The 24,025-nt window shown below is 37.4% G+C and overlaps 1 protein-coding gene across 4 annotated transcripts in view; it reads left to right on the forward strand.

Annotated features, from left to right (window-relative positions):
* The window catches only part of OTOGL (otogelin like), a 166,528-nt gene that overhangs the window by 65,188 nt on the left and 77,315 nt on the right, over window positions 1–24,025 (forward strand). For all 4 annotated transcript variants that reach the window (XR_011255828.1, XR_011255829.1, XR_011255830.1 and 1 more), the window contains exons 21-25: window positions 5,063–5,170; window positions 5,919–6,057; window positions 17,202–17,336; window positions 22,553–22,702; window positions 23,632–23,751. Coding sequence is in view for 1 of the 4 variants with exons in the window: in XM_069584122.1 (XP_069440223.1) it covers window positions 5,063–5,170; window positions 5,919–6,057; window positions 17,202–17,336; window positions 22,553–22,702; window positions 23,632–23,751 (652 nt within the window). In the remaining 3 variants the exon portion in view is untranslated. The remainder of the gene's footprint in view (window positions 1–5,062; window positions 5,171–5,918; window positions 6,058–17,201; window positions 17,337–22,552; window positions 22,703–23,631; window positions 23,752–24,025) is intronic.

Here is a 24,025-nt window from a genome sequence, read left to right on the forward strand (position 1 = left end):
ATTAAATGAGTAATAAAGAAGTTAAAAATAAAAAAAATTTTACAAATGAAAAAATGATAATAATAAAAATATGTCTAGGAATTTCTATGGAGCTGTTGTGGGCAGTGTGGGGTCAGTTCACTTTCAGATGGTTCCTTTTTCCAGCTTATACTTCTTAAGGTTTACAAGGCCCTTTCAATGCTTAGTCAATGCTAACTGCAGGGTTTTGATCTGTTGCACCTGTCACTTCCAGAGCGGTTCCCTCTTCTTTGTTTATTTTGGCTTCCTCTGTTTGCAAGTTTCTTCAGTGTCTGATTTCTGCCCTGACACAAGGGGGCGAAGGTGGTCACTTATTTAGGCTCCCTTGTCCAGTTGTGTTGTGGGGAGGGAGGAACACTGCAAACAAATATCACTTGTGTGTATGGGGAGTGCTTGCAGTGTATGGACCACACTGGGTTTGCCCCAGCTCATGGCGCGTGTGCTCTCCCAGTCTACACGACTCAGGTTCCAGGTTGCTCTCCAGGGGTGCTGTCCAAAGCAGACCCAGCATTTCATTCACTTCCCAGGTCTAAGCCATTCAGGTTCAGGTTCTCGGTTACTCCATAAGGGCACAGACTTGGTTGGGTGTGCATTTTGTGCCTTTCCCAGGTTTGAGCAGCTCAGGTGACCTGGTGCTTTGTGAGCACACTGTCCGAGGTGGTCTGTGCGTCTTAATCACCTCTCCAGTCCTGGCTGCTCGGTTTCCCGGTGCACTGCAAGAGCGCTGTCTCAGGTGTGCGTGTGTCTCCTCTGGGGAGCTGATCTCAGGCTTCGACCCTCCTGGCAGGATCCCAGGAAGACTTGGTTAGCAACTGGGAGCCTGCTTACAGTTTGGTAGAGGATGCCATCTCTGAGGCTGAGATTGCCCCTTGCCTTCCGACTCCGGCTGTTGCACGCCTGCCTCTCCACCTCCAGCAGAGGGCATGGAGGGAAGAGGCCTGCATGCAGCCAGCTAACTCTCCTTTAGTATTCGCTCAATCCTTTGTTCTGTGAGCCAGTCAGGCTGTGTGTTAGTTTAGAGCCTTTCGTGGGAAAGTTCTCTGTCTCTTTTTTTTTTCTCTCTCTCTGGCTATCCCACAGTTTGGGATGCTATCTCACGTTAGCTCCCTCAGATTGTCCTCAGGGCATTCAGGCCCAGTCCGTACCCTAAGCACCAATGATGCAGCCCGTGCCTCCCTGTCCAGTCCCCGCTCCTGGGTGTCGGATGCGAGCGTCTGGGCTACTTCTCTGCTGGGAGTTGCGGTTAGGCGCGTATTCTCTGGATTTTGTGTTTTTTCCACACTCCCTCTCCCCCCATTTGTGTTGCCCTCTGAGATTCCATAACTCCCCACAGACCTGCGGTGAGAGGGTTTACCTGCTATTTGGAAACTTGTCCTCCTTCACGACTCCCACCCCAGGATGGGTCTCCCGCCCTCTCTTTTGTCTTTCTTTTTGTCCTACCTCCTTTTGAAGGGAACAGGCTGCCTTTCTGGGTGCCTGGTGTCCTCTGCCAGCGTTCAGAAGTTGTTTTGTGGAAGTTGCTTAGCATTCAAATGATCTTTTGATGAATTTGTGGGGGAGAAAGTGGTCTCCCCATCCTATTCCTCTGCCATCTTAGGACTGCCCCTCTTTTGTATATTCTGTTGGCTATTACTGTTGTTGATGTTAAGTTATATTATTAATATCAGTTTGCTTATCTAATGGATGTTACATAAAGTGGTATGTTGAGGTTATTTAGGGCAGTGGGTAACAGTGGGAGCTCTGGCTTCAGACACACCTATTTCAGATCCCAGCCCTGTTGATATTAGCTGAATGCCTTTTCTGCAAGTTCCTTTAAAGACCCAATTAAGCATTGTGAAATGCGGTGTGTGTGTGTGTGTGTGTGTGTGTGTATTTGTGCACATGTGTGTATACTCAATAAATATGGGTGACTGTTTTATGGTGGGCTTCTCTTGTGGCTCAGCTGTTAAAGAATCCGCCTGTAATATTGGAGATCTGGGTTCGATCCCTGGGTTGGGAAGATACTCTGGAGAAGGAAAAGGCTACCCATTCCAGTATTCTGGCCTGGAGAATTCTGTGGACTGTATAGTCCATGGGGTTGCAAAGAGTTGGACATGCCTGAGTGACTTTCACTTTCTTTCATTTTTCTTTTATGGCAGCATAACTTACTCTTACCTTTGTAAATTTCCTGTAGTAGCAGAAATCCCTAGTACTCATGGAAGGTAAATACAGAATCTGGTGGCTGTTCGGTTCCTTGCAGGCACACGTGGAATCTGGCCTCACTGCCCTTCCCTCTTCTGATGATGAATAGAAGCAGTGCACAGAGGGAGAGCCACCTAAGGCAAACAGGTCATCCATTCTTTCTCGATGAACATATTCACACAAAGTGATTTCTGAGTTCAATTCATATCAGCCAGGGGCAAAGAAGAGAGAGGTTTTGTGGTCTGCTTCCCAGGAGAGTCACATTTGTCTAAATGGTCCCCATCTGAAATAGGTTGAAGAGACAAGTAACTTGGGACTGTATCAATCTCTTTATTAAAGAAAGGACACAGAAGGAGTGTGGAAGAACAAAGCCTTGCATGGGAAAATAAAGGCAGGTAGAAATCAGACCATAGAGCAGACAAGCAAGGAAGGCATTTTAGTAAAAAGGACAAAGGAAATAAAACCTTTGTTATAGTAAACTAATTGAACCCTGCAACATTACTTGATTCATTTGACTTGATTATGACTCAGGGATGCATGGCTGATTAGATAAAACTACATCCTAATTTTGTTTCATATGCTTGTGGTTGATGCAGTTATTTTAGAAAGTATCTATTTGCTGTCCTCTTTGACTTTTATTTCAATAATGATTAATTAATTTATTGGTCAAATTTTATTATAAAAACTTAAAGTAATTTTCTTCCACCTTCTCTTGTTTTATTGAAATAAATAAAGTTTAAATTGACTAAGAGTCTTCTGGCTGTTTAGAAATAATTTTGTAACATAGAACTTTCTATTATAAAGTTGCTTATGGAACTGTGATTTGGATTGACTTCCATGTGACTTGGGGGGATTATTTTAGGATGATAAGCCTGGTATCACTTGTTTTTGTGGGGCTTCTTATAGTCCCAGCAGTTTTTCAAGTGCAAATGAACCTTAGTTTAGAAATCAAACCTTAGTTTAGAAATCACTGTGGATTAAATAAATGTAAAGTAATATAGCAGAAAGAGACATACAGAACTGGGTTAAAATGCTGACCCTCTTTCTTATTAGCTAGAGTACCTCAGGGTAAATCTTAACCACATGGAGTCTCAACTTTGTTATTTTTAAACAAATGTACTATCTACCGCATAGATGGTTGAGTATATGCAGCACACCAGTCATATGGTAGGTGCTCAGCAAATGTTCATTTTATGACTAACCCTGCTTCCCAAACCTGCTTAAAGCAGACAATTCACAGTGATTTACAGCTCTCTTCTTCCTTCTTCCAGTTTTGATTATGTTATGTTATGTTATATTTGATTATGTTATTTGTTATAAAAAAAACTCATCAGTCATCAGCATAACCATTTAAAACCACTACTTTGGCTGGTTGTATAAGAATTGCACTTATCACATTTAATATAGTATAATCTATAAAAATACTAAATCACTATGGTGTACACCAGAAGCTAATATAATATTACAAATCAAAGGCTAACAGAGTTTTGCCAGGGGAACACACTGGCCATAGCAAACACCCTCTTCCAACAACACAAGAGGTGACTCTATACATGGACATCACCAGATGGCCATTAAATCAGCTATACTTCAATTAACAACTGAAGTGAATGATACTTTAAGAAATAAAAGAAATGAGAATTTTTTAAAAAATTGCAGTGCAGTTCAGTGAGGCACCCCTTATCTAAACAATTCAACACCCAGTGTTTATAAACTACCTCATGTGTGGGACATTTTGTTAAGACACAGGGAAGACAGTACTAGAACAAGCACATGTGAGAAAATAATAGAATCTCCCTGATGGAACTGTCACTAGGATTAGATGAATCAATGATGCATGTAAAGTGGGCGAACCAATGGCTGGGCTATGGTTAACACTCAAAAATGCTAGTTTTTGTTATTGTTTTCTGTATAAGACATTTAATGAATTACTTGCAGTTCATTGGATGAACCCTCCAATAAAGGTTTGTATAGATTGCTACGTATAGGGAGTGTGGTACAGAAAAGAATGCAACTAAAAAGATTGCATCTTTACTGGTGAGAAATTGGATCTTTAGTGGTGAGAAAAAAATCTTTCAGTTTTCTAGGCAGAAGATGCTGTGCTCAAGGAAAGTGACTGAAAGTTTGGGAAGGTTAAGGGGAGAAATTATGGGCTTTAGTGGTGAGAAAAAAATCTTTTAGTTTTCTAGGCAGAAGATGCTGCGCTCAGGGAAAGTGACTGAAAGTTTGAGAAGGTTAAGGGGAGAAATTGTGGGCTCTTTTCACTCCTTCACCTTTACGCAACAGCTGAGTGTCTGCTCTGTGCTAGACATTGAAACACAACCATTAACAGGATATCCATGGGCTTTTGGAGTGAAACTTAAAGTCAAGTAGACAACATACATATTGAATAAAGACTTGCTTTACTGTGTTAGATGAACTAAGAGTAAGGAAGCAGAGAACTAGGGGAGCATATGTGATTATTTATATTTGAGAGCAGAGGCAAGAAGTCACTTCTGTGTTAATACTTGAAGCAAATATTGAAGAAAGGTAGCCTTACTTCCTCTTTAATTGTCTTTTCAGAATATCTCATGTTACCCAGAAATTTAGGCTCCTGTCTCCATTTTATTGTACTAAGAGATAGCAAAAAGTTTAAAATATTGCATCCAGTCATTTGCCTGGCCTTTATTTCTGTGATGTGAAAGATACTGTGTGGTAAAATAGGGGAGAAAGACTGGATTTGGCTCTTCCATAGGTGAGATAGAACGTGCCTACAACTGTTGTACCCAATATAGATAATTTTGAATAGGACAAGATTGCTGATTTTTTAAAAAGCTGAAATTGGTAGTTGATATTAAATAGCATTTGCTTCTTCACTTGAAAGGATGGCAGAGCACAAAGGAAAGTGTTACATTCCTGAAAGCTGTCCCTGTATTTGGAAAGATTGGGAGTACCTCTCAGGAGAAGTGATTGCTACACCATGCTATACCTGGTAATGAGATCTGTTTATTCACAACTTCTCTAAGAAATTGTACTAGTTTCCGTCATGTTGTGTTTACTTAATGTGACAAATTTCATCAGAAAGCAAAGCAAATCTGAGTAAATACGATTTTAAAGGCCTTCAGGGGTTAATGGGAAGCTACTACCTACTGGGGAATCATTATTTTTACACCTATTTGTGTGACCAAGAAGTAAAAAATGAACTATGATAATTTGAAAATATAATAGGAAAAACATATCTCAAATTTATAAATAAAGAGAAGGTCATATTTGATGGAAAATTTTGTTTGAAAATAATCCAAAAGAATACCATAAAATAAAATTAAAATACAGTTTCCTAGAAATGGGGATAAAAATTCAAGCTTGTGAGTAAGTCCTGTCTGTGACTGAACAGCATCAACAAAAGGCATTGAAATGGACTCACGTAAAGGAGATGGCACTGTAGTCTTTTGGCGACCGGCAGGTGTACGTTTTAGTTCTTCATTCCATCACCTGTTTTCAAAGTGACCCAGGCACAATTTCTAGGCTTGTTTGTGGTGTCTTAAGACAGAATGGTAAATATATGCCTTATCTATCACTGTAGTAAAATGTTATCAGAAAGAATTGGCCATATTTATAAGAGCTATTGACACAGTGAATACCCTTGAATACAAACTTTCCAATACTTATGCTCCCTGAAAAATACTAATTAGAGCCACGTTTCTTGGAAAGGTAACAATGTTGATATTGTTTTCTAATAGTGTTTGTCGACGAGGAATGTTCAATTGCACATATTATCCATGCCCAGCAGTATGCACAATCTATGGGGACCGGCATTATCATTCTTTTGATGGACTGGAATATGATTATATCAGTGATTGCCAGGTATTTTTGATAAAGGTATGTCACAATTGTTATTGTTGTTTGGTTGCTAAGTCATGTCCGACTGTTTGCCACCCCATGGACTGTAGCCCGCCAGGCTCTTCTGTCCATGGGATTTCCCATGCAAGAATACTGGAGTAGGTTGCCATTTCCTTCTCCGGGGTGTCTTCCTGACCCAGGGATCAAACCAAGGTTTTCTGCATTGCAGGCAGTTTCTTTTACATTGGGAAGCCAATGTCACAATTACTTGTTTTAGTTACAGTTATGTAGAGACAATGTAAAAAGCAAGTATGGTAGACCGTGACATATCACATCCATATATCGTTAGTAAAACATATAAAAGCTATAGCAATTTTAAATTAATTTCCTTAACTAATTGTAAAGTTTTATTATTTGTAAGTGATGAGCTAATTTCATAACATTTCTGTGCCTCTGACTTCTCATTTGTAAAATGAGGATAATAATTGTCCCTATCTCCCAGGGGTAGTTCTCAGGATTGAATGAAATAAATATATGTAAAGCTTGCATATAGTACTTACTACTTAGTAACTGCTCAGTAAATATCAACCTTTTTTATTTTTATTGGTTTAATTTGCTGAATGTAAATTTAGCACATTAAATCATGTATTGGACCATGTATTGTTTATAGTTGTAGCAATTAAAATGACATTATTCTCATTTCTAGACATGCTATTTTGTTGATATGCTTTGATAAACCCTGGGCTTTGTATATCTGATAAAATCCTTAAAAGTTTTAGGAAGAAGTTGCCCAAGAATAAGCAAAATAACATCTTTTCATCCAGCAAGGTAACCTGTGATTTTCTTGAATGTGTGTTTTCTTCTCGGTAAGGCTTTTATGTTTTTAGCATATGTCAAGACAGTAGGCACATTCCCATTTTGTATTAGCTATTTTAAATAAAAAACAAACAGTAAATCTATAGCCTTCCAAACTTAAGCAAAGCTCCTGCTATGTTTCAAGGGAAACCATTGAGTTTCCCTTTCAGTACTATTTTTAGCCTCCTTTATGAGCAGTTTTAACTTTCTTAAAGAATAAATCCCTGGGAATGAATTTGGCAGTTAGATAATTATAGCAGATGACAAGTTGCCTGTAGGGGGTGTGTGTGTGCGTGTGTGGTTTTGATATACCTTGGAGCACAGGAAAGGCACGGTGATACATATCCATTCTATGAGTATTTGTCCTCTTCAAACAAGTATTATTTAGCAAATAATTTTACATGAGGATTTTCTTCCCTCTTGAAGTTTAGGTTGTAAATTGAGAAGCCTGGAAAAGTAAAAAGCAATTTAGAGATTTGAATGCATAAACTGATATTTTTTTCCCCCCTCATAATGTTTCAGACTGATTTTATACCAAATCCTTGCTTCCCTTGATATTTAGGTGTCTCTGATATTCCTTAAGAACCCTCTTCCTTTGCATTTCTGGCTGTTATGCTCTTGTAGCCCTTCACTGTCTCTTCTGGTTTCTCCTTTGTCTCTTTGTTGCCTTTTCTTTTTGCATAAGTCCTAGACCATAGATGACAGAGTTGGCCCCTTCAGGGCAAGGACCAAACCCTAGTCACCATTGTTTTAGTAGTGCTGAGCACCATGCTGGGAACACTTGTCCACTGAATGTTTACTGAACTGGATGTCTGTGCTTGGGTCTCTCTCCTTTTCTCCCAATGCTTAAGTTCATTCACCTCTATAATCTTAACCTCACCTACAAGCTGATGAGTTCCCAGTTGACATGGACAGCTCTGACCTTCAACTTCGAGGCTGTCTTCTGACTCAAGTTCATCCCTATAATAATACACATTTTTCGTTCTGTTAACCTTTCTAAGACTCACATTGCTATCGTGTCATTGCTTTTTAAGAACTGCAGCTGACTCCCATTTACCAGCTTCCATAAAATCGAACTTCTCAGGATAATCCTTCCAGGGATTTTCTCAGGGTATTTTTCTGTACCTGATTGGCTCTACTCCCTCAAAGTGACTTTTCTAGTTCATATTTATCTGTTCTGTTCTTACACATCCTATAATATTTGATAGTCCTCATGTCAAAAGTAAGCAAACCATTACATTCTGATTATTTTATATGTGCTCAGTTAGATCATGTATCATTTTATGTCAGAGTTCTGTGTTATACTTCTTTTGGGTTCCTCACTAGGCCTAGCACAATTATGGTTGTATTATAAGAGCTAAAAAATTACTTGCTCTGTTTTTAACCATTTTTTAAGAGGGTAGAATTCAAAAAGTTACACTTAATTGATAATCTTATATTTGTTATAAATGCATACACATGCCTTCAACATGAAGTATATAGAGCAGTGTTCTTAAACTTTATTATATATGCATATAACTTTGAAATCTTGGTAAAATCTAGCTTCTGATTTTATGTGTTTGGAGCAGTATCTTGGAGTCTGTCTGCAATTTTAAATAAACTACTCTGATGTTTCATGTCCATTGTCCACTCTTTGAATAGGAAGAATGTAAATCATTTCCTTCTTTAAAACACCAATTGTAACTATTTTTTAAATTCTCCCCTTCTTCTGAATAGTAAACTTTGTCATATCTAGAAAAATCAAAGTATCATTGACAATACTGTATCAAATATGACTATCAATCGTTGACAATAGTGTATCAAACACTGAATATATCATTAAGGTTAATTAATGATGCTTTTTGTGGTTTCATTTTAAGTAACCAAGCAAAAATTCTGCCAAACTTTGTTTTCATTTTATGTATGGAAAAATTATTTAGAAGTATTTACTAGAAGCATTTTAAACCTTGTCTATGTATTACCATCTTTGTAAACATTTTCCAGTGTGTGGTCTTTGCTCATACATTATCATTTCATTCATTTAATACACAATTTTCAGGGCCTATTAAATATAAACTGTGTTAGCAAAGACGTTCTTTCTCTATATATTAGGATAGATTTCTCCAAGAAAATTCTGAAGTTTTGAAAACAGGGATCATACTCTATATTTCTTTTTTTCTTCCTCTCCATCGTTTTGCAAAATGCTAGGCATTTAGCAAACTCTTAATAACTACTTATTTGATCTGCTTGACTCTTCCTGAACTCCTCATCTGCTTTGCAGTAGAGAAATCATAGTATTTTCCATTGAATTTTCAAATAATGATTTTTCTTAGTTGAAGTATAATTAATTTACAACATTATGTTAGTTTCAAGTATACAGAAAAGTGATTGTGCAGACAGTAGCATATTTGTCTCAACTCTGATTCCTGACAAAATGAAGTTATCTTCTTATGTCTGATGCTGAATGATGATAACGGTCATTTTTATTGGTACTGAATATAAGAATGCCATTTTATTTGGCAGGCGAGAGCCATTGAAGTTTGATTTTCAGGCTTTGTAAACCTCATTTCCTCTCATCACTTTAATTTGCTGCTATATTCTTCTGTAAAAATACATACATCATATTCAGTCTCAAGTTTTAATGAGATATGCCTACCTGTAAGTGAGAATACATGTTGCAGGAAGTATTAGTCCAACATTTGTATAAAATGTTAAATGTCTGGGTTAAGATCTATCATTAGAGTTCATGTGGCAAAAATTAGGTATAAAGAGTATGAAAAATCTAAAGTTTTAAGTTTTAGAATTGTATATGTTTTTTTCTTTGCCAAAGCAGAATTATTCTTTTTTATTTAATAATGTTCCTTAAAAAAGAAAATGTGCTTACAAAGAATAATCTTTGAAAATTAAGAAAAGAAAACTTATGTTAGTAATTAATTAGAATTATACCAGTGAATTACTGATTATATTATAATGAGCATATTTATTGAAATTAATAAACCAGAACCAGGACCCCAGAATGGATGGGTTAGTTTGACCAACATATTTTTGACAAGCCAAGAAATATTTTATTTGACTATGGAGTAGATAATTATTTCATACCAAAGACAAATTAGTGATTAACACATGCAACCTAATAGTCATGGTTTTGAAATAGTATCATGTCAGATAGTGAATTTTTCAATGCTTGGAGATTTTCTCCTGCAATAGTTTTATAATTATTTTTTCTTATTCCATCTGCTTTACTTTTTCATGGCAAGGTGTTTTTCTTTTTTGAGAACCAGCATTTCCTTTGAGAAGGATAGAATGACTGCTAGCGCCATTCACTGGCTTGCTGCTTTTTCAGAGGCAGGATTCACTCCTGTGGATAGCATGTGTGATTCCTCCTTCTTTGTCAGGCAGCTCTCTTTCCTCTCTGTCTTGATTACAAATTCTAGGCTGTATCTTTGTCATTTGTAAAGCATTTTTACTTGGTAAAACTTATCATTTACTTTTGTGGGCCCTGTGAAGGATATAGTAATCTAATTCATAAAAATGTCATTTTTATTTGCCAGTTGGACTTTTAAAAATTAATACTTACTCAACTTTATCTTGAAGTATAATGTTACTTGACTCTGACATTCAAAGGAATAGTAAACCTGTCTTTTAATCTCTGGATTTTGGAGTCTTAGGAAACAGTTCCAAGCGAATACTTACCCTATCTTTGGTTATGTTTATCAAACTTAAAAAATTCAAGTTCTCTGCTATTTAATTCATTTTGAGGTTGTTTATGTTATACTGTACTATACTGTAAATGGCGCTTGGAATATAGCCCATTATTTTTTACGTATATTGCAGCAAACCTATGACAAAGTCATCACTGTATTTCCTGAGGTAAGAGTTTTTTAAGAGAAAAGAGAGTTGAGAAAGCAAACAGCAACTTGACCTGTGCGATAAGCTCAGAGAAAGAGAACATTGGGTGTTTTCAGCAAAAGTGAGAAATTTAATATTCTAACTCCCAGCTTTCAGAGTCAAACTTTGCTTCCATTATCTATGACAAGCCCCAGTCCCTGCTAGTTTTCTCTCTGTAAGTTGTTCTAGATTTGATTTTTCAGCATTCTGTTCAGTTGATACCGCAAATGTTTGGTGCTCTCCTTGTCTCTGAAAACGCTTCTAATATTGCTCTCAAATGTTTATACCTTGCATCATTTTTCATATCATTATTTTTCTGTGTGATGTCTGTGTGTCAGGACCTATGCTGAAAAGTGAAGGGAAAGGATGTGCAACATAGGTATGAGTCTTGCCTCCTTCACAATTTAGACTGGTGTGAGAGAGTCAAGATCACCAAATCACAAGAGTCATATAAAACTGCAACTGTAAAAGTTAATGATGACATTTGCAAGATTCAGTTGAAACTTTTTAATGCTTATTTTCTTTCTTGGAAGTAGTTCTTGCTTGGTATTCTCTGAGGTATTTCTGCTGCCTCTGCTGGTCTTTGTGTCTGACCCCTCCTCAGTCTCTTCCAGTTTGACCCCTCCTTTGTGTCTGACCCCTCCTCAGTCTCTTTCTTAAAACACTAGATCTCCCAAGTTCCATATTTTCATGTCTGTCCCCTCTATAAGATTCTTAGTTGCCTGTAATCTCATAATATCTCGAAGGGTAGACCTGTATGTATTTGTATATGTGTCTATGTATTTATCTATTCATCGTCCATCCATCTGTCTATCTAGGGAAATGAAAACAGAGAGGAAAAGAAGTCAGAGGAAATCATTACACTCTATTTAAGCAAATATAAAGATCTAAATGCAGCTTTCTCTGTCAAATAAGAGTAAAATGAAAATTAATGGCACAGTAATTATAAAACAGTGTGGCACTTCAAAAGAGAGAGAAAAAGAAGTAGCATGTAAACATTATATGAAAATTTCACTGTGAATAAAATTTATTCCCCATAAAATAAAAATATTTTCTGCCTTCCAGAGGTTATGAAAGAGATGATGGAATTAACTAGTAAAATTTTAAATGTATATTCAAGGGCTATAAGAAAGTGAAAAAGAAAATGATAAAAGTAAAGAACAAATTAAAGACCAAAACACATTGTAGAGTTGAGATGTAAGCATTTCTTTTAAAAAATAAGCATATTATCTTTTGCTTCCTGTCCCTTCCTTTTGGGTCAAATGTGAGAGATGATCTAATTGGCTAGAGTTGTCTTTGTATGTGTATGTGTGTGTGTGAGAGCAATACAGTCCCTTGGTCCATCAAAGAAAGTGCTGCTTTGAGGCCATTCAGCTGTGGAACATAAAGCATGGCTGTTGGAGGCTGCTGTATCAGCAGCCTTTCTGTGGTATAGTTACCCTTCAAAGGGGCTGGGACTATGACAAGTCTTAAACTGACATGTCAAGTAAAATAATATATTACCTTGAGAGGTACTGATGTTTTATAGTTCAGAATCACTTGGAAGAATATTCTCTATCAGTATTTTCAGCACCTAAACATAGAAGTTTTGAGAAATCCATGTGGCACATGGCTCTTGACCTTTTTACTCTAGTTTTGTAATCATTTCTTACTGTGTTGCTTAGCAACTCTGTAGCACTGTCTTCAAGCCTAATATTAGCTTGAAATATATTAGAAATGGAAATTGGAGAAACATGGCTCATAGGGATTGATATTGTTTCAAGTTACTGTCAGCATAACATGATATTACCAGGCAGACCATACAATATAGACTACTTCTTGGCATTTCTGAGTTAATATACAGACTAAAGCTAATACTGAGGCCCTTTAATTAATAGTAATAAAAATGTAATGGCAATAGAAATCCTTGCAGCCAACTTTTCAGATCCTTAATCTAATAACCCTTGCTGACAAAGATCCTTATAGTCAAAGCTGGGTTTTTCCAGTAGTCATGTATGGATGTGAGAGTTGGAGCATAAAGAAGGCTGAGAGCCAGAGAATTGATGCTTTCGAACTGTGGTGCTGGAGAAGACTCTTGAGAGTCCCTTGGACTGCAAGGAGATGAAACCAGTCCATCCTAAAGGAGATCAATCCTGAATATACACTGGAAGGACTGATGCTGAAGCTGAAACTCCAATACTTTGGCCACTGGATGGGAAGAACTGACTTATTGCAAAAGACCCTGATGCTGGGAAAGATTGAACGCAGGAGGAGAAGGGGATGGCAGTGGATGAGATGATTGGATGCCATCACTGATTCAATGGACATGAGTGTAAGCAAACTCCGGGAGATAGTGAAAGATAGGGAAGCCTGGTGTGCTGCAGTCCATAGGGTCACAAAGGGTCAGACATGACTGACTGACTGAATAACAACAGAGAGGAAGAGCCAAACAAAACCCTCAATTTTATATATATTTCTTCTTTGAAAATCATTCATAAGGGCAGAAAAGTATGGCATTATTTTTTGGGGGGGTAATACAATGCCATAATCATCTTAATGACCCTTATTATTCTCCTTTTCAAAATTTAGGCAATACTTTCAAAAAGAATTGTTAAAAAGAAGAAAAAGTTCTCAGTTCCTATGAAGTAAGGAAAACTGGGTCACAAAGGGACCAATTCATTACTCTGTCAACAGCATTCATTGTAAACCTGTCTTCTGGGCAACATGCTATAGTAATTACTAATAAGACAGAATTTGGCCAAACCAAGAAATACGTTGTGCTAGTATTCATATTGTTGGTGATATAAAAAAACTAAGTATGGAGAATTTATATCAAGACCTATATGATTTCCAGACATTTGAAAGAATTGTCACTTTCCTTTCTGTGATATCCCACCTTCCACAAGTTAGTGGAAGGACTCAGAGCAACGGGGCTTTAACATTCATAGCAATAAGGACCACTTCAAAGGTGTCATGAAAACCATGGCCTTTCTTCCTAGAAAATTACACATACTCAAAACAATCTTTTACAATGAACTCCCAGGATCTATAGAACTATTGAAACCAATTCATGAAAATGGGATACAAAATCAGAAACCGTGTTTCCAGAGAGTGAGTTCTTGGTGGATTGGAGAGGGGAGTAACTGAAGGCAGGTGAGGGTGAGGAGATGGAGAACAGGTTAGAGTGTGAGAGATTACATAACATTCTCTGAAACTAAACATTCCCTATAACCTACAGCTGAATTTTCTCCTCAACCATTTCTAAACTCTTCCTAATTTCTCTAGAAGTGGCATTAAGAAAAAACAGGGTTTTGAACTCTGTTCTTATTTAGCTAAGTGACTTTGGACATTCATTTAATCCTTAACTTCTGTTTCTTTATCTATAAAATGGAGATAATACATAATTCAAGAATTGTGATAAGACTTAAATGAGATCATGCATGTAAAGTTTAAAGTAAGCCCTCATATTATATGCATTATTTTATTTACTAACACAATATCAAAGTTTTATATTTATTTTGCTTTTATCTTTAGGCAAATAATTATTTAGCCAGAGAACTCCTTGAAATACAACAGAAGATATTGTCTAAATGAAAGACATCTCTCTTAAAATTTCCTTAAGTGACATATCTTATTGGATATTTGATGGGAAGAAACTGGTTGATAAATTTGAGCTGTAATGATAAATGAAAAGTATGAAAAGGCAAAAAGATATGACACTGAAAGATGAACTCCCCAGGTCAATAGGTGCCCTGTATGCTACTGGAGAAGAGAGAAGAAATAGCTCTGGAAGGAATGAAATGGTTAAGCCAAAGTGGAAACAACGCCCAGTTGTGGATGTGTCTGATGGTGAAAGTAAAGTCCAGTGCTGTAAAGATCTTGCATAGAAACCTGGAATGTTAGGTCCATGAATCAAGATAAATTGGAAGTGGTTGAACAGGAGATGGCAAGAGTGAACATCAACATTTTAGGAATCAGTGAACTAAAATGGACTGGAATGGGCAAATTTAACTCAGATGACCATTATATCTACTCCTGTGGGCAAGAATCCCTTAGAAGAAATGGAGTAGCCCTCATAGTCAATAAAGAGTCTGAAATGCAGAACATGTGTGCAATCTCAAAAATGACAGAATGATCTCTGTTTGTTTCCAAGGCAAACCATTCAATATCATAGTAATCCAAGTCTATGCCCCAACCAGTAATGCTAAAAAAACTGAAGTTGATTAAGTTCCATGAAGACCTACAAGATCTTCTAGATCTAACACCCAAAAAAGATGTCCTTTTCATTATAGGGGACTGGAATGCAAAAATAGGAAGTCAAGAGGTATTTGGAGTAACAAGCAAGTTTGGTCTTGGAGTACAAAATGAAGCAGGGCAAAGGCTAACAGAGTTTTGTCAAAGAACACACTGGTCATAGCAAACAATGATTCCAACAACACAAGAGATGACTCTACACATGGACATCACTGGATGGTCAATACCAAAATCAAATTGGTTTATATTCTTTGTAGCCAAAGATAGAGAAGTTCTATACAGTCAGCAAAAACAAGACCAGGAGCTGACTGTGGCTCAGACCGTGAACTCCTTATTGCAAAATTCAGACTTAAATTGAAGAAAGTAGGGAAAACCACTAGGCCATTCAGGTACTACCTAATTCAAATCCATTATGATTATACAGTGAAACTGACTAATAGATTCAAAGGATTAGATCTGATAGACAGAGTGCCTGAAGAACTATGGACGGAGGTTCATAACATTGTACAGAAGGCAGTGATCAAAACCATCACCAAGAAAAATAAATGTGAAAAAGCAAAATGGCTGTCTGAGGAGGCTTTACAAATAGCTGAGTAAAGAAGAAATGAAAAAGAGAAAAGGAAAGATATACCCATCTGAATGCAGAGTTCCAACAAATAGCAAGGAGGGATAAGAAAGCCTTGCTAAGTGAACAATGCAAAGAAATAGAAGAAAACAATAGAATGGGAAAGACTAGAGATCTCTTCAAGAAAACTAGAGATACAAAGGGAACATTTCATGCAAGTTCAGTTCAGTTCAGTTCAGTCGCTCAGTCGTGTCTGACTCTTTGCGACCCCATGAATCGCAGCATGCCAGTCCTCCCTGTTCATCACCAACTCCCGGAGTTCACCCAGATTCACGTCCATCGAGTCAGTGATGCCATCCAGCCATCTCATCCTCTGTCGTCCCCTTCTCCTCCTGCCCCCAATCCCTCCCAGCATCAAAGTCTTCTCCAATGAGTCAACACTTCTCATGAGGTGGCCAAAGTAAAAGATGGGCACAATAAAGGACAGAAATAGTATGGAACTAACAGAAGCAGAAGATATTAAGAAAAGGTGGCAAGAATACACAGAAGAACTATACAAACAAAGATCTTAATGACCCAGATAACCACGATGGTGTGATCACTCACTTAGAACCAGACATCCTGGAATGCGAAGTCAAGTGGGCCTTAGGAAGCTTCACTACAAACAAAGCTAGTGGAGGTGATGGAATTCCAGCTGAGCTGTTTCAAATCCTAAAAGATGATGCTGTGAAAGTGCTGCACTCAATATGTCAGCAAATTTGGAAAACTCAGGAGTGGCTACATGATTAGAAAAGATCAGTTTTCATTCCAGTTCTAAAGAAAGGCAATGCCAAAGAATGTTCAGACAATGGCACCATTTTCCTGGACTCCAAAACCACTGCAGATGGTGACTGCAACCATGAAATTAAAAGACGCTTGCTCATTGGAAGAAAAGGTATGTCAAACCTAGACAGCATATTAAAAAGCAGAGATATTACTTTGTCAGCAAAGGTCCATATAGTCAAATATATGGTTTTTCCAATAGCCATTTTATGGATATGAGAGTTGGACCATAAAGAAGGCTGAGTGCTGAAGAATTGATGCTTTCAAACTGTGGTGCTGGAGTCAACTCTTGAGAGTCTCTTGGGCTGCAAGGAGATCAAATCAGTCAATCCTAAAGTAATACAATCCTAAAGATTCGTTGGAAGGACTGATGCTGAAGCTGAAGCTCCAATACTTTGGCCACGTGATGTGAAGAGCTGATTCATTAGAAAAGACCCTGATGCTGGGAAATATTGAAGGCAGGAGGAGAAGGGAACAGCAGAGGATGAGATGGTTGGATGGCATTGCCAACTCAATGGACATGAGTTTGATCAAGCTCCAGGAGATGGTGAAGGGTAGGGAAGCCTGACGTGCTGCAGTTCATGAGGTTGCAAAGGGTTGGACATGACTAAGCAACTGAACAAGCACAATAAGCAATAAAATGGAAAGAAAGCTTTCTTGGAACAACATTTTAAGCGGAGATATTATAGATAAAAGTTTAGAGATTGAGCTAACTTGCTACATTTGTATTAAATTCTTTATATTATGAGATCAAAATGATTTTTATTTTAGATGTAAATTGTATTTCATTTTCAATACAATTCATTATAAATCTATTAATATAATATTTTTGACATTTCAGAGTACAGATGATTCAGATATATCTGTCATTGCCCAGAACAAGAAATGCTTTGACAACGATATTGTTTGTTCTAAAAGTGTTTTGATTGCAGTTGGGGCCACTGAAATTTACCTGAATGATTCTCCTTATAAACAGGTTAGTGAATTATTTTTTGTAAAATCATTTTAACTTGTCCTGAGTATACGGAAAACAAAATAGAAGCAGTTTGAGGTACTTTTCTTTACAAGTGGTTACTAGACTTTAATTTTTTTCTCTGTCATTTTATGTGGCTTCAGTAAATCATACTCGATTTGTCTCTTTTGTTTACACTCCACGTCCCCATTTGCCAGTTCTTTCCTTGGCATCAGTTACCTGGAGTATTTCAATACTACCCAAGCTATCCAAGCTAGCCTCCAGTCTTAGTTTTCCGCCTCTGGTCCAGCTTGCCAGACTGCGGCCAGGGTGATTTTTCTAAGATGGATGTCTTGTCTCCTGTCACCCCTGTGCTGTGAAACTTTCAGATGACCTCCCACCACCCTTACAAGGCCTCCCCAGTCTGGCTATGGCCACCTCTCCTGCCGCGTCTCATCACTTTCTGCTTCGAGCCCATGTTCTAGAAATTGGAGCTTTTATCAGTTCTTCAAATGCTCTATATTTTTCTCTCACCTCTGACTATTCATGAATGCCATTGCTCCCACCTGGATCAACCTTCCCATTTAGCCTACTCTTGTGTGACAAGTCTCATCTCCTTCAAGGAGCTCCTCCTCATGTGCTTAAGCTCCCCGTCAGCATGTGCATCACACTTTGGTGAAATTCCTTGTGTGGTGGTCTGTCTTTTCTATTTCTCTATGAGTTCTGTGAGAATTGAGACCACTGTTTTCTTTGTTCACGCCTGTATACTTGGAGCCAGTGCAATTTGAAAGAATGAATAAATTTCATTTACTCATTCATTTATTCCAAATGTTTACTTTATACCAAAATATGTGTTAATTATTGGGGCCACAACCATGGAAAGACACTGTGCTTTGCCTTTAAGGTACTTGTATTCAGTTGAGGGATCCATTCAAGTAGATGAGGCTGTGCAGTGTGGTATGCGATGGTAGGACTGTGCTTAGGAAAGCAGGACCATCCCTAAGAGGAAGACCTAAGCCAACTTGGGATGTTGAGGGTAGTTGTAAGGAGCATAGCCTTTGGAGTCAGAGTACTCACTTAGAACCCCTGTTCTGTCACCTGCAAACGCCGTCACTTTGGGCAACCCCTCCAAGCTGCAGCTTTCACATTTGTAAATGTGGGATGATTATGAAACCCACTTCTTAAGCTCATATGAGAGTTAAATGAGAGACGTATTTCAGGAAATTCCTCTCCTCCCCTTCATCCTCCTTATTTTTGAAGGCTCAGAAGACATGCTTTGGGGAAAATGATTGGAACTGAGTCTTTAAAGGTTGAGCAGGTGTTAGCCAGATGAGGAGAAAGCATAGAAAGATAGTACAGAGGAACAGTCATGTTGAAAGGAGCAGAGCTGAAAGATAAAATGGCATGTTTGGAGAACTCGAGCAGTTTAGTTTGGTGGAGGTAGATGGGGATGGTGGAGGGAGGGTGAGGCAAAGAGATTCGGGGAGGAGTGTCCACACTGACTTTCACACAGGAAGCTCCGGGACAGGGGCAGTTGATAGGATGGCTGTGTAATATATTTGAACTTACTTTACAAGGAAGACATTTTGGAATTAAGCAACATAGTCTGACATATGGCCTTTAAAAGTGGCCTATTTCTGAATTTTTAGATTAGCATTTCTCAGTCTGGTTTGCAAAAAGTTCTTCATTCACATCATCTAGAATAGTAATTGTAAGAGCTGGTTCATGAACTCCACCTCAGGTATTAGAATGGCTGAAGCTGATGACAATCAATATTCTAATGGTACCCCAAATTCCTCTGTACACTAAGATTTGAGAATTGGTGCCCTACATCAGAGCTCATGTCCTAGTCAGAAATGTTGAGACCAACCAGGCAGTGATCAAGATTTGAGTAAAACAGAGTTTGTATAAGTCATATTGATGTCTTTTTGAAATAATTACTGCAGTTTGGGGTAGCCTTCAGCTGGATATTCATTTATCGGTGAAAGTTTTCTCTAAGAAAAAGGATGTGTTTAAAAAAAAGAAAAGCTGAAAATAGTAAATGTTCTTCTAAAGACTGTTTGACACATTTTTGAAGTGGTAATTGCAGCTCTGTGTGGCTTTCATCTTCCCGTTTTCACCTGAATGGAGCTGTTAATGAATCTCCTTCATATCAGTTGTGAAGTATAAAAGAAGATGAAGAAAAATCATAAAAATACTTTGACCCTAACAAATCCCTGGTTAATATTTTTTCTTGAACATCAGAAGTGAAAATAAGTACCATTTATTTTATGGCAGATGGATTGCTCACTTAGGGGAAGGAAAAAAACCTGTTCTTTTTTCAATTAACATACAATTCTAATTTTATCAAGTATGTAGGATATAAATATCTTATGAGTTTATTTAAGCTGTATTTTAAATGTTTTAATTCTTTACTTTTATAATTTATTTTTCTAACATCAGTAGAGTTTATTTACAGTGCTGTAATTCACCTCTGAAGTGGAGGTCTCTATTTTGGGCAATGCATAATACTTCATTCTTATGCTTCCTAATCTGAAAAGAAAGAAGCATAGTATCTCCTTCTGACCAAAAAGGACTGTTCTCTTGTAGCAAACTGCCCTGTCTAATAAAAATGAAGGATTTAGCTCTACAGGCAAATATAGAGGGTGTGCTTTTACATCAGGATAACTAATACAAAACCAATCTGAAGGAAGTCCAATAATCTTATCCAAAAATTTATTTTATGTTCCAGTGATATGTCAACCAGCCTGAGGGAAGTTTAATAGGAAAATACATGACAAAGTATTTCATGGATTGAAAAGGAGCTATAAGCCACAAACATTTCACTTACTTGCTTTGATTATTGCTGCTCAGGCTGGAAGCTGAGACCTATAAGTAGGCCAGTGCAAGAAGGTATTAAAAATATGTGAGTTACCCTTGATCTAGAAGGTGAAGATACTGCCATAAACTTGACAAAGTACATCTTTCTAGGAGCTAACATTCACAAAGGGAGGAAGACAGATAATAAAGCCAAAGACAAATCAGATGATGAAAAGGTCCTGAAAAGTGTAATCAGAATGATAAAAATAGCTTCTATGGCAGAGAGAGATATGGCTGCCTGGTAGGCGAAAGTTTGTGGACCTAGTGAAATGAAAATGTATACCCCCTTGATAAAAACAGGGACTTTTTTCCCCTTTGTTTTGTAGTCTTTCTTGACCTGCCATAGTGTTTTTTGTTTATTACTAAATGCCTTGCTTACTTGGACACAAGTACACTTCCAGGTTGAATGCAGACCCTTACAGGTACTGAGGGCATTGCCCCATAACTCCAACTTGGTACCTGGAAGCAGAAAGAAATGAGATTACGTAGAGTCCACTAACAAAATATATACTGTCCTATACAATATACTGAGCACTTGCAAGTATGATGTTGGTCTGCTGCTGCTGCTAGGAGACTGAAAACTTCTTGTGAATATGAATTTATTTAATTTACCCTATGAAAGATTTATAAAAATGTACTCTAGTACAGGGTTTCCCAAACTATGCTTTTGTTATTACTTGGGAGAAAAAATAACCAAAGGATTTCATATCTCCTTCACAATTTAAGTTTTGCTTCTAGTTAAAAATTTGCTTTATTTGCTTTGACTTAACCATGTATTTTAAAAATTATTATGTGAGTTAATTTCAGTGTTAGAGTCAGCATAATCTTTTATAGGGCATAGCTCTTACCCATAAAGAACATTGTATATTCTTACTTTAGTTTGAAGGTACTCTAAATTTTCCCAATGGATTCCATCTCCAGTTTCTCCCTGCTATTATCCTTTCTAGCACACACATTATTTTCTTTTAGTACACAAACATCGTCTGTCACTTTACTATTCAAAATCCTCTGTTGAAGGCATTTTGCACCTGAAATAACAGCCATTGACTGTAATGGGTGACTTGATGGCAAAGGGGCTTAGACTATGCTTGTCATGGAATCCCTGCTGTAGCTCTCTGTGCTTTCTCCAGTTCTGTAAAAATCTTGAACTTCCTGCCCCTCAAGCCTTTATTCCCTTGGCTTGCAGTGGTTTCTTTCCTCATTCTGTTTTCCATCCCTTTTTATTTTCCTATGCATGATCTCTTACAGATCAATAGTATATGTCCTACCTCTTGCAAGAAGCCTTCCTAAGTTCCTTTGATGGAAATTCATCTCCTCATCCTCCTTACCAACTCTTTCTCTCTATATATAGACACACACACACATTTTGTGCTTATGTTTTTCAATTATGCAAAGTCATGCATTTTTGGTTGTTGTTGTCTCTGAGTCCTGTCTGACTCTCTGTGGCCCCATGGACTGCAGCACACTAGGCTTTCCTGTTCTTCACTGTCTTCTGGAGTTTGCTCAGATTCACGTCCATTGACATTTTTGGTACTCAATCGTATTTATTAACCATCAAAATAGAATTGCCGGGTTAGCAGGTATATCTGTTGCAGGAAGGGGGACCCCTTCCAGGGCCCGAAACTGGGCTTTTGTCTAACACTCAGAAATGAATTGTCTGAGGAGACACATGTGCTGACAAAGCAAGAGATTTTATTGGGAAAGGGCACCCGGGTGGAGAGCAGTGGGGTAAGGGAACCCAGGAGAACAGCTCTACCATGTGGCTTGCGATCTCTGGTTTTATGGTGATGGGATTAGTTTCCGGGTTGTCCTTAGCTAATCATTCTGACTCAGAGTCCTTCCTGGTGGTACATGCCTTGTTCAGCCAAGATGGATGCCAGAGAGGAGGATTCTGGGAGGTGGTTGGACATGTGGTGTCTCCTTTTGACCTTTCCTGAACTCTTCCGGATGGTGGAGGCTTATTAGTTCCATGTTCCTTACCAGAACCTCCTGTCATAAAACAACTCATGCAAATGGTTACTATGGTGCCTGGCCAGGGTGGGCGGTTTCAGTCAGTGTGCTTCCCCTAACAGATCCACCTAATGTACTGTATCCCCATGCCATGACTGCTCTTCTGTATAACTGAAATACCTTATTCTCTTTGCCCATTTATCTATCTGGAGCCTGTCTACCAGTTTGTGTCTTGTTATCAGTTTTATGTTTTTCCTATTTTATTCATTTGTTTTGTCTTTCATTATAAAATTAAGGAAAGATAGGGCTAAGCAAAAATACTAGTACATAGATACTTATTGACGGATATTAATTTAATTAATGTTTGCATTTGGGTGAGAAAATAAGAAATTCATTTTTTTCTTTATTATGTTTTTTCCTTTTTTTTGAAGAAACGATCAGGTTTTTTTCTGGAAAATAAACCAACATATCAGCTGTGGAAGGCAGGGTACTACATGGTAGTATACTTTCCAGAGAAAGACATCACTATTCTTTGGGATAAAAAGACAACCATCCATATCAAAGTTGGACCACAGTGGAAGGTAAGTCAACTTACTTGGTAGGTCAATCCAAATGAGATACAAGAGATGAAATTACACTTGACTTTTTAATGTTTTATGGAAATAAAATGATTGATGTTTTATTTTGAGAGATGTTATATTTTTAGAATAACTAACTCAGATCCCAGGGAAGAGTAACTATACCAAGTGTTGCATACCGTTCTTTTTAACTTCAACTTTACAGTATCCAGTTTTCCGAAGTTACTTAGTTTAGCTTCTTTTATTCCCACTCCCTATGGCATGATTATATGATATTGTTTGTAATACAGTTCGATTTATTACAATTTGTGTTCCATCTTTTCTGCCATTTTCTGGATATTTTTAAGCTTACATACAGTAAAATTCTTTAAAAATGTAAAATAATATATTTTTATGATCTGCAGTTCTATGAATTTCAACAAATGCCTGGAGTTGTGTATCTACCACCACAGTTCTAGAAAGAACAGATCTGTCAGCTTCCAAATTTCCTCTGTGTTGCCCTTTTATTGTCAGTGGCTACTTCTTACCCTTCACCCTGGGCAACCACTGTATAGTTTTGCCTTTTCTGGATACAATATAAACAAAATCATGCAATATATAGTCCTTTGGGTCTGGCTTCTTTGGCTTGATGAAACACATTCAAGATTCATTCATATTTTTGAATGAATTAATTGTTTGTCCCTGTTTACTGCTGGGTGATACTCTTGTTGTATGGATATACTAGTTTGTTTTATCCATTAATGGTTGAATACTCAGTCTGGATCATTAACAGTTCCTTTCCATTTATATTTTACATTGTTTTGATGATTGCTTATTATTAAATGTTGTGCTAAATATTGTTAGATATTTTATTATTTTAGATGTTTAAAATTTTAGTCCTTAAATGTTGAAATGAATATAGAATATTTCATGGTCATTTTCTTTTACTTTAGAACAAATTATCCGGATTATGTGGAAACTTTGACAAATGTACTTCAAATGACATGACTACATCCAATAACTTGGAAGTGAGAAATGCCCAGGTATTTGGAGATAGTTGGGCATTAGGACAGGTAAGTGGAATATGTATATTTTAGAGCAAAACAAATATTTTCACGAAAACATTTTATTCTTACAGGAAAACTTATTTAGGTAATACTATTTTATGTAGTATTTGTGTAGTAATTTATAGTTGACAAAGTCAAACTGCTTTTACATTTAATTTCTCATGCAATCCTTGTGACAATCTGTTAATACAAAGGGTATTGACTCCATATTACAGATGAAGAAATTGAGGCTTGGGAAGGTTAAATTACTTGCCTACTATTGTGTATCCAGAAAGTCACA

This window comes from Ovis canadensis, chromosome 3 (genome assembly GCF_042477335.2).
Source record: "Ovis canadensis isolate MfBH-ARS-UI-01 breed Bighorn chromosome 3, ARS-UI_OviCan_v2, whole genome shotgun sequence".
Lineage (NCBI taxonomy): Eukaryota > Metazoa > Chordata > Mammalia > Artiodactyla > Bovidae > Ovis > Ovis canadensis.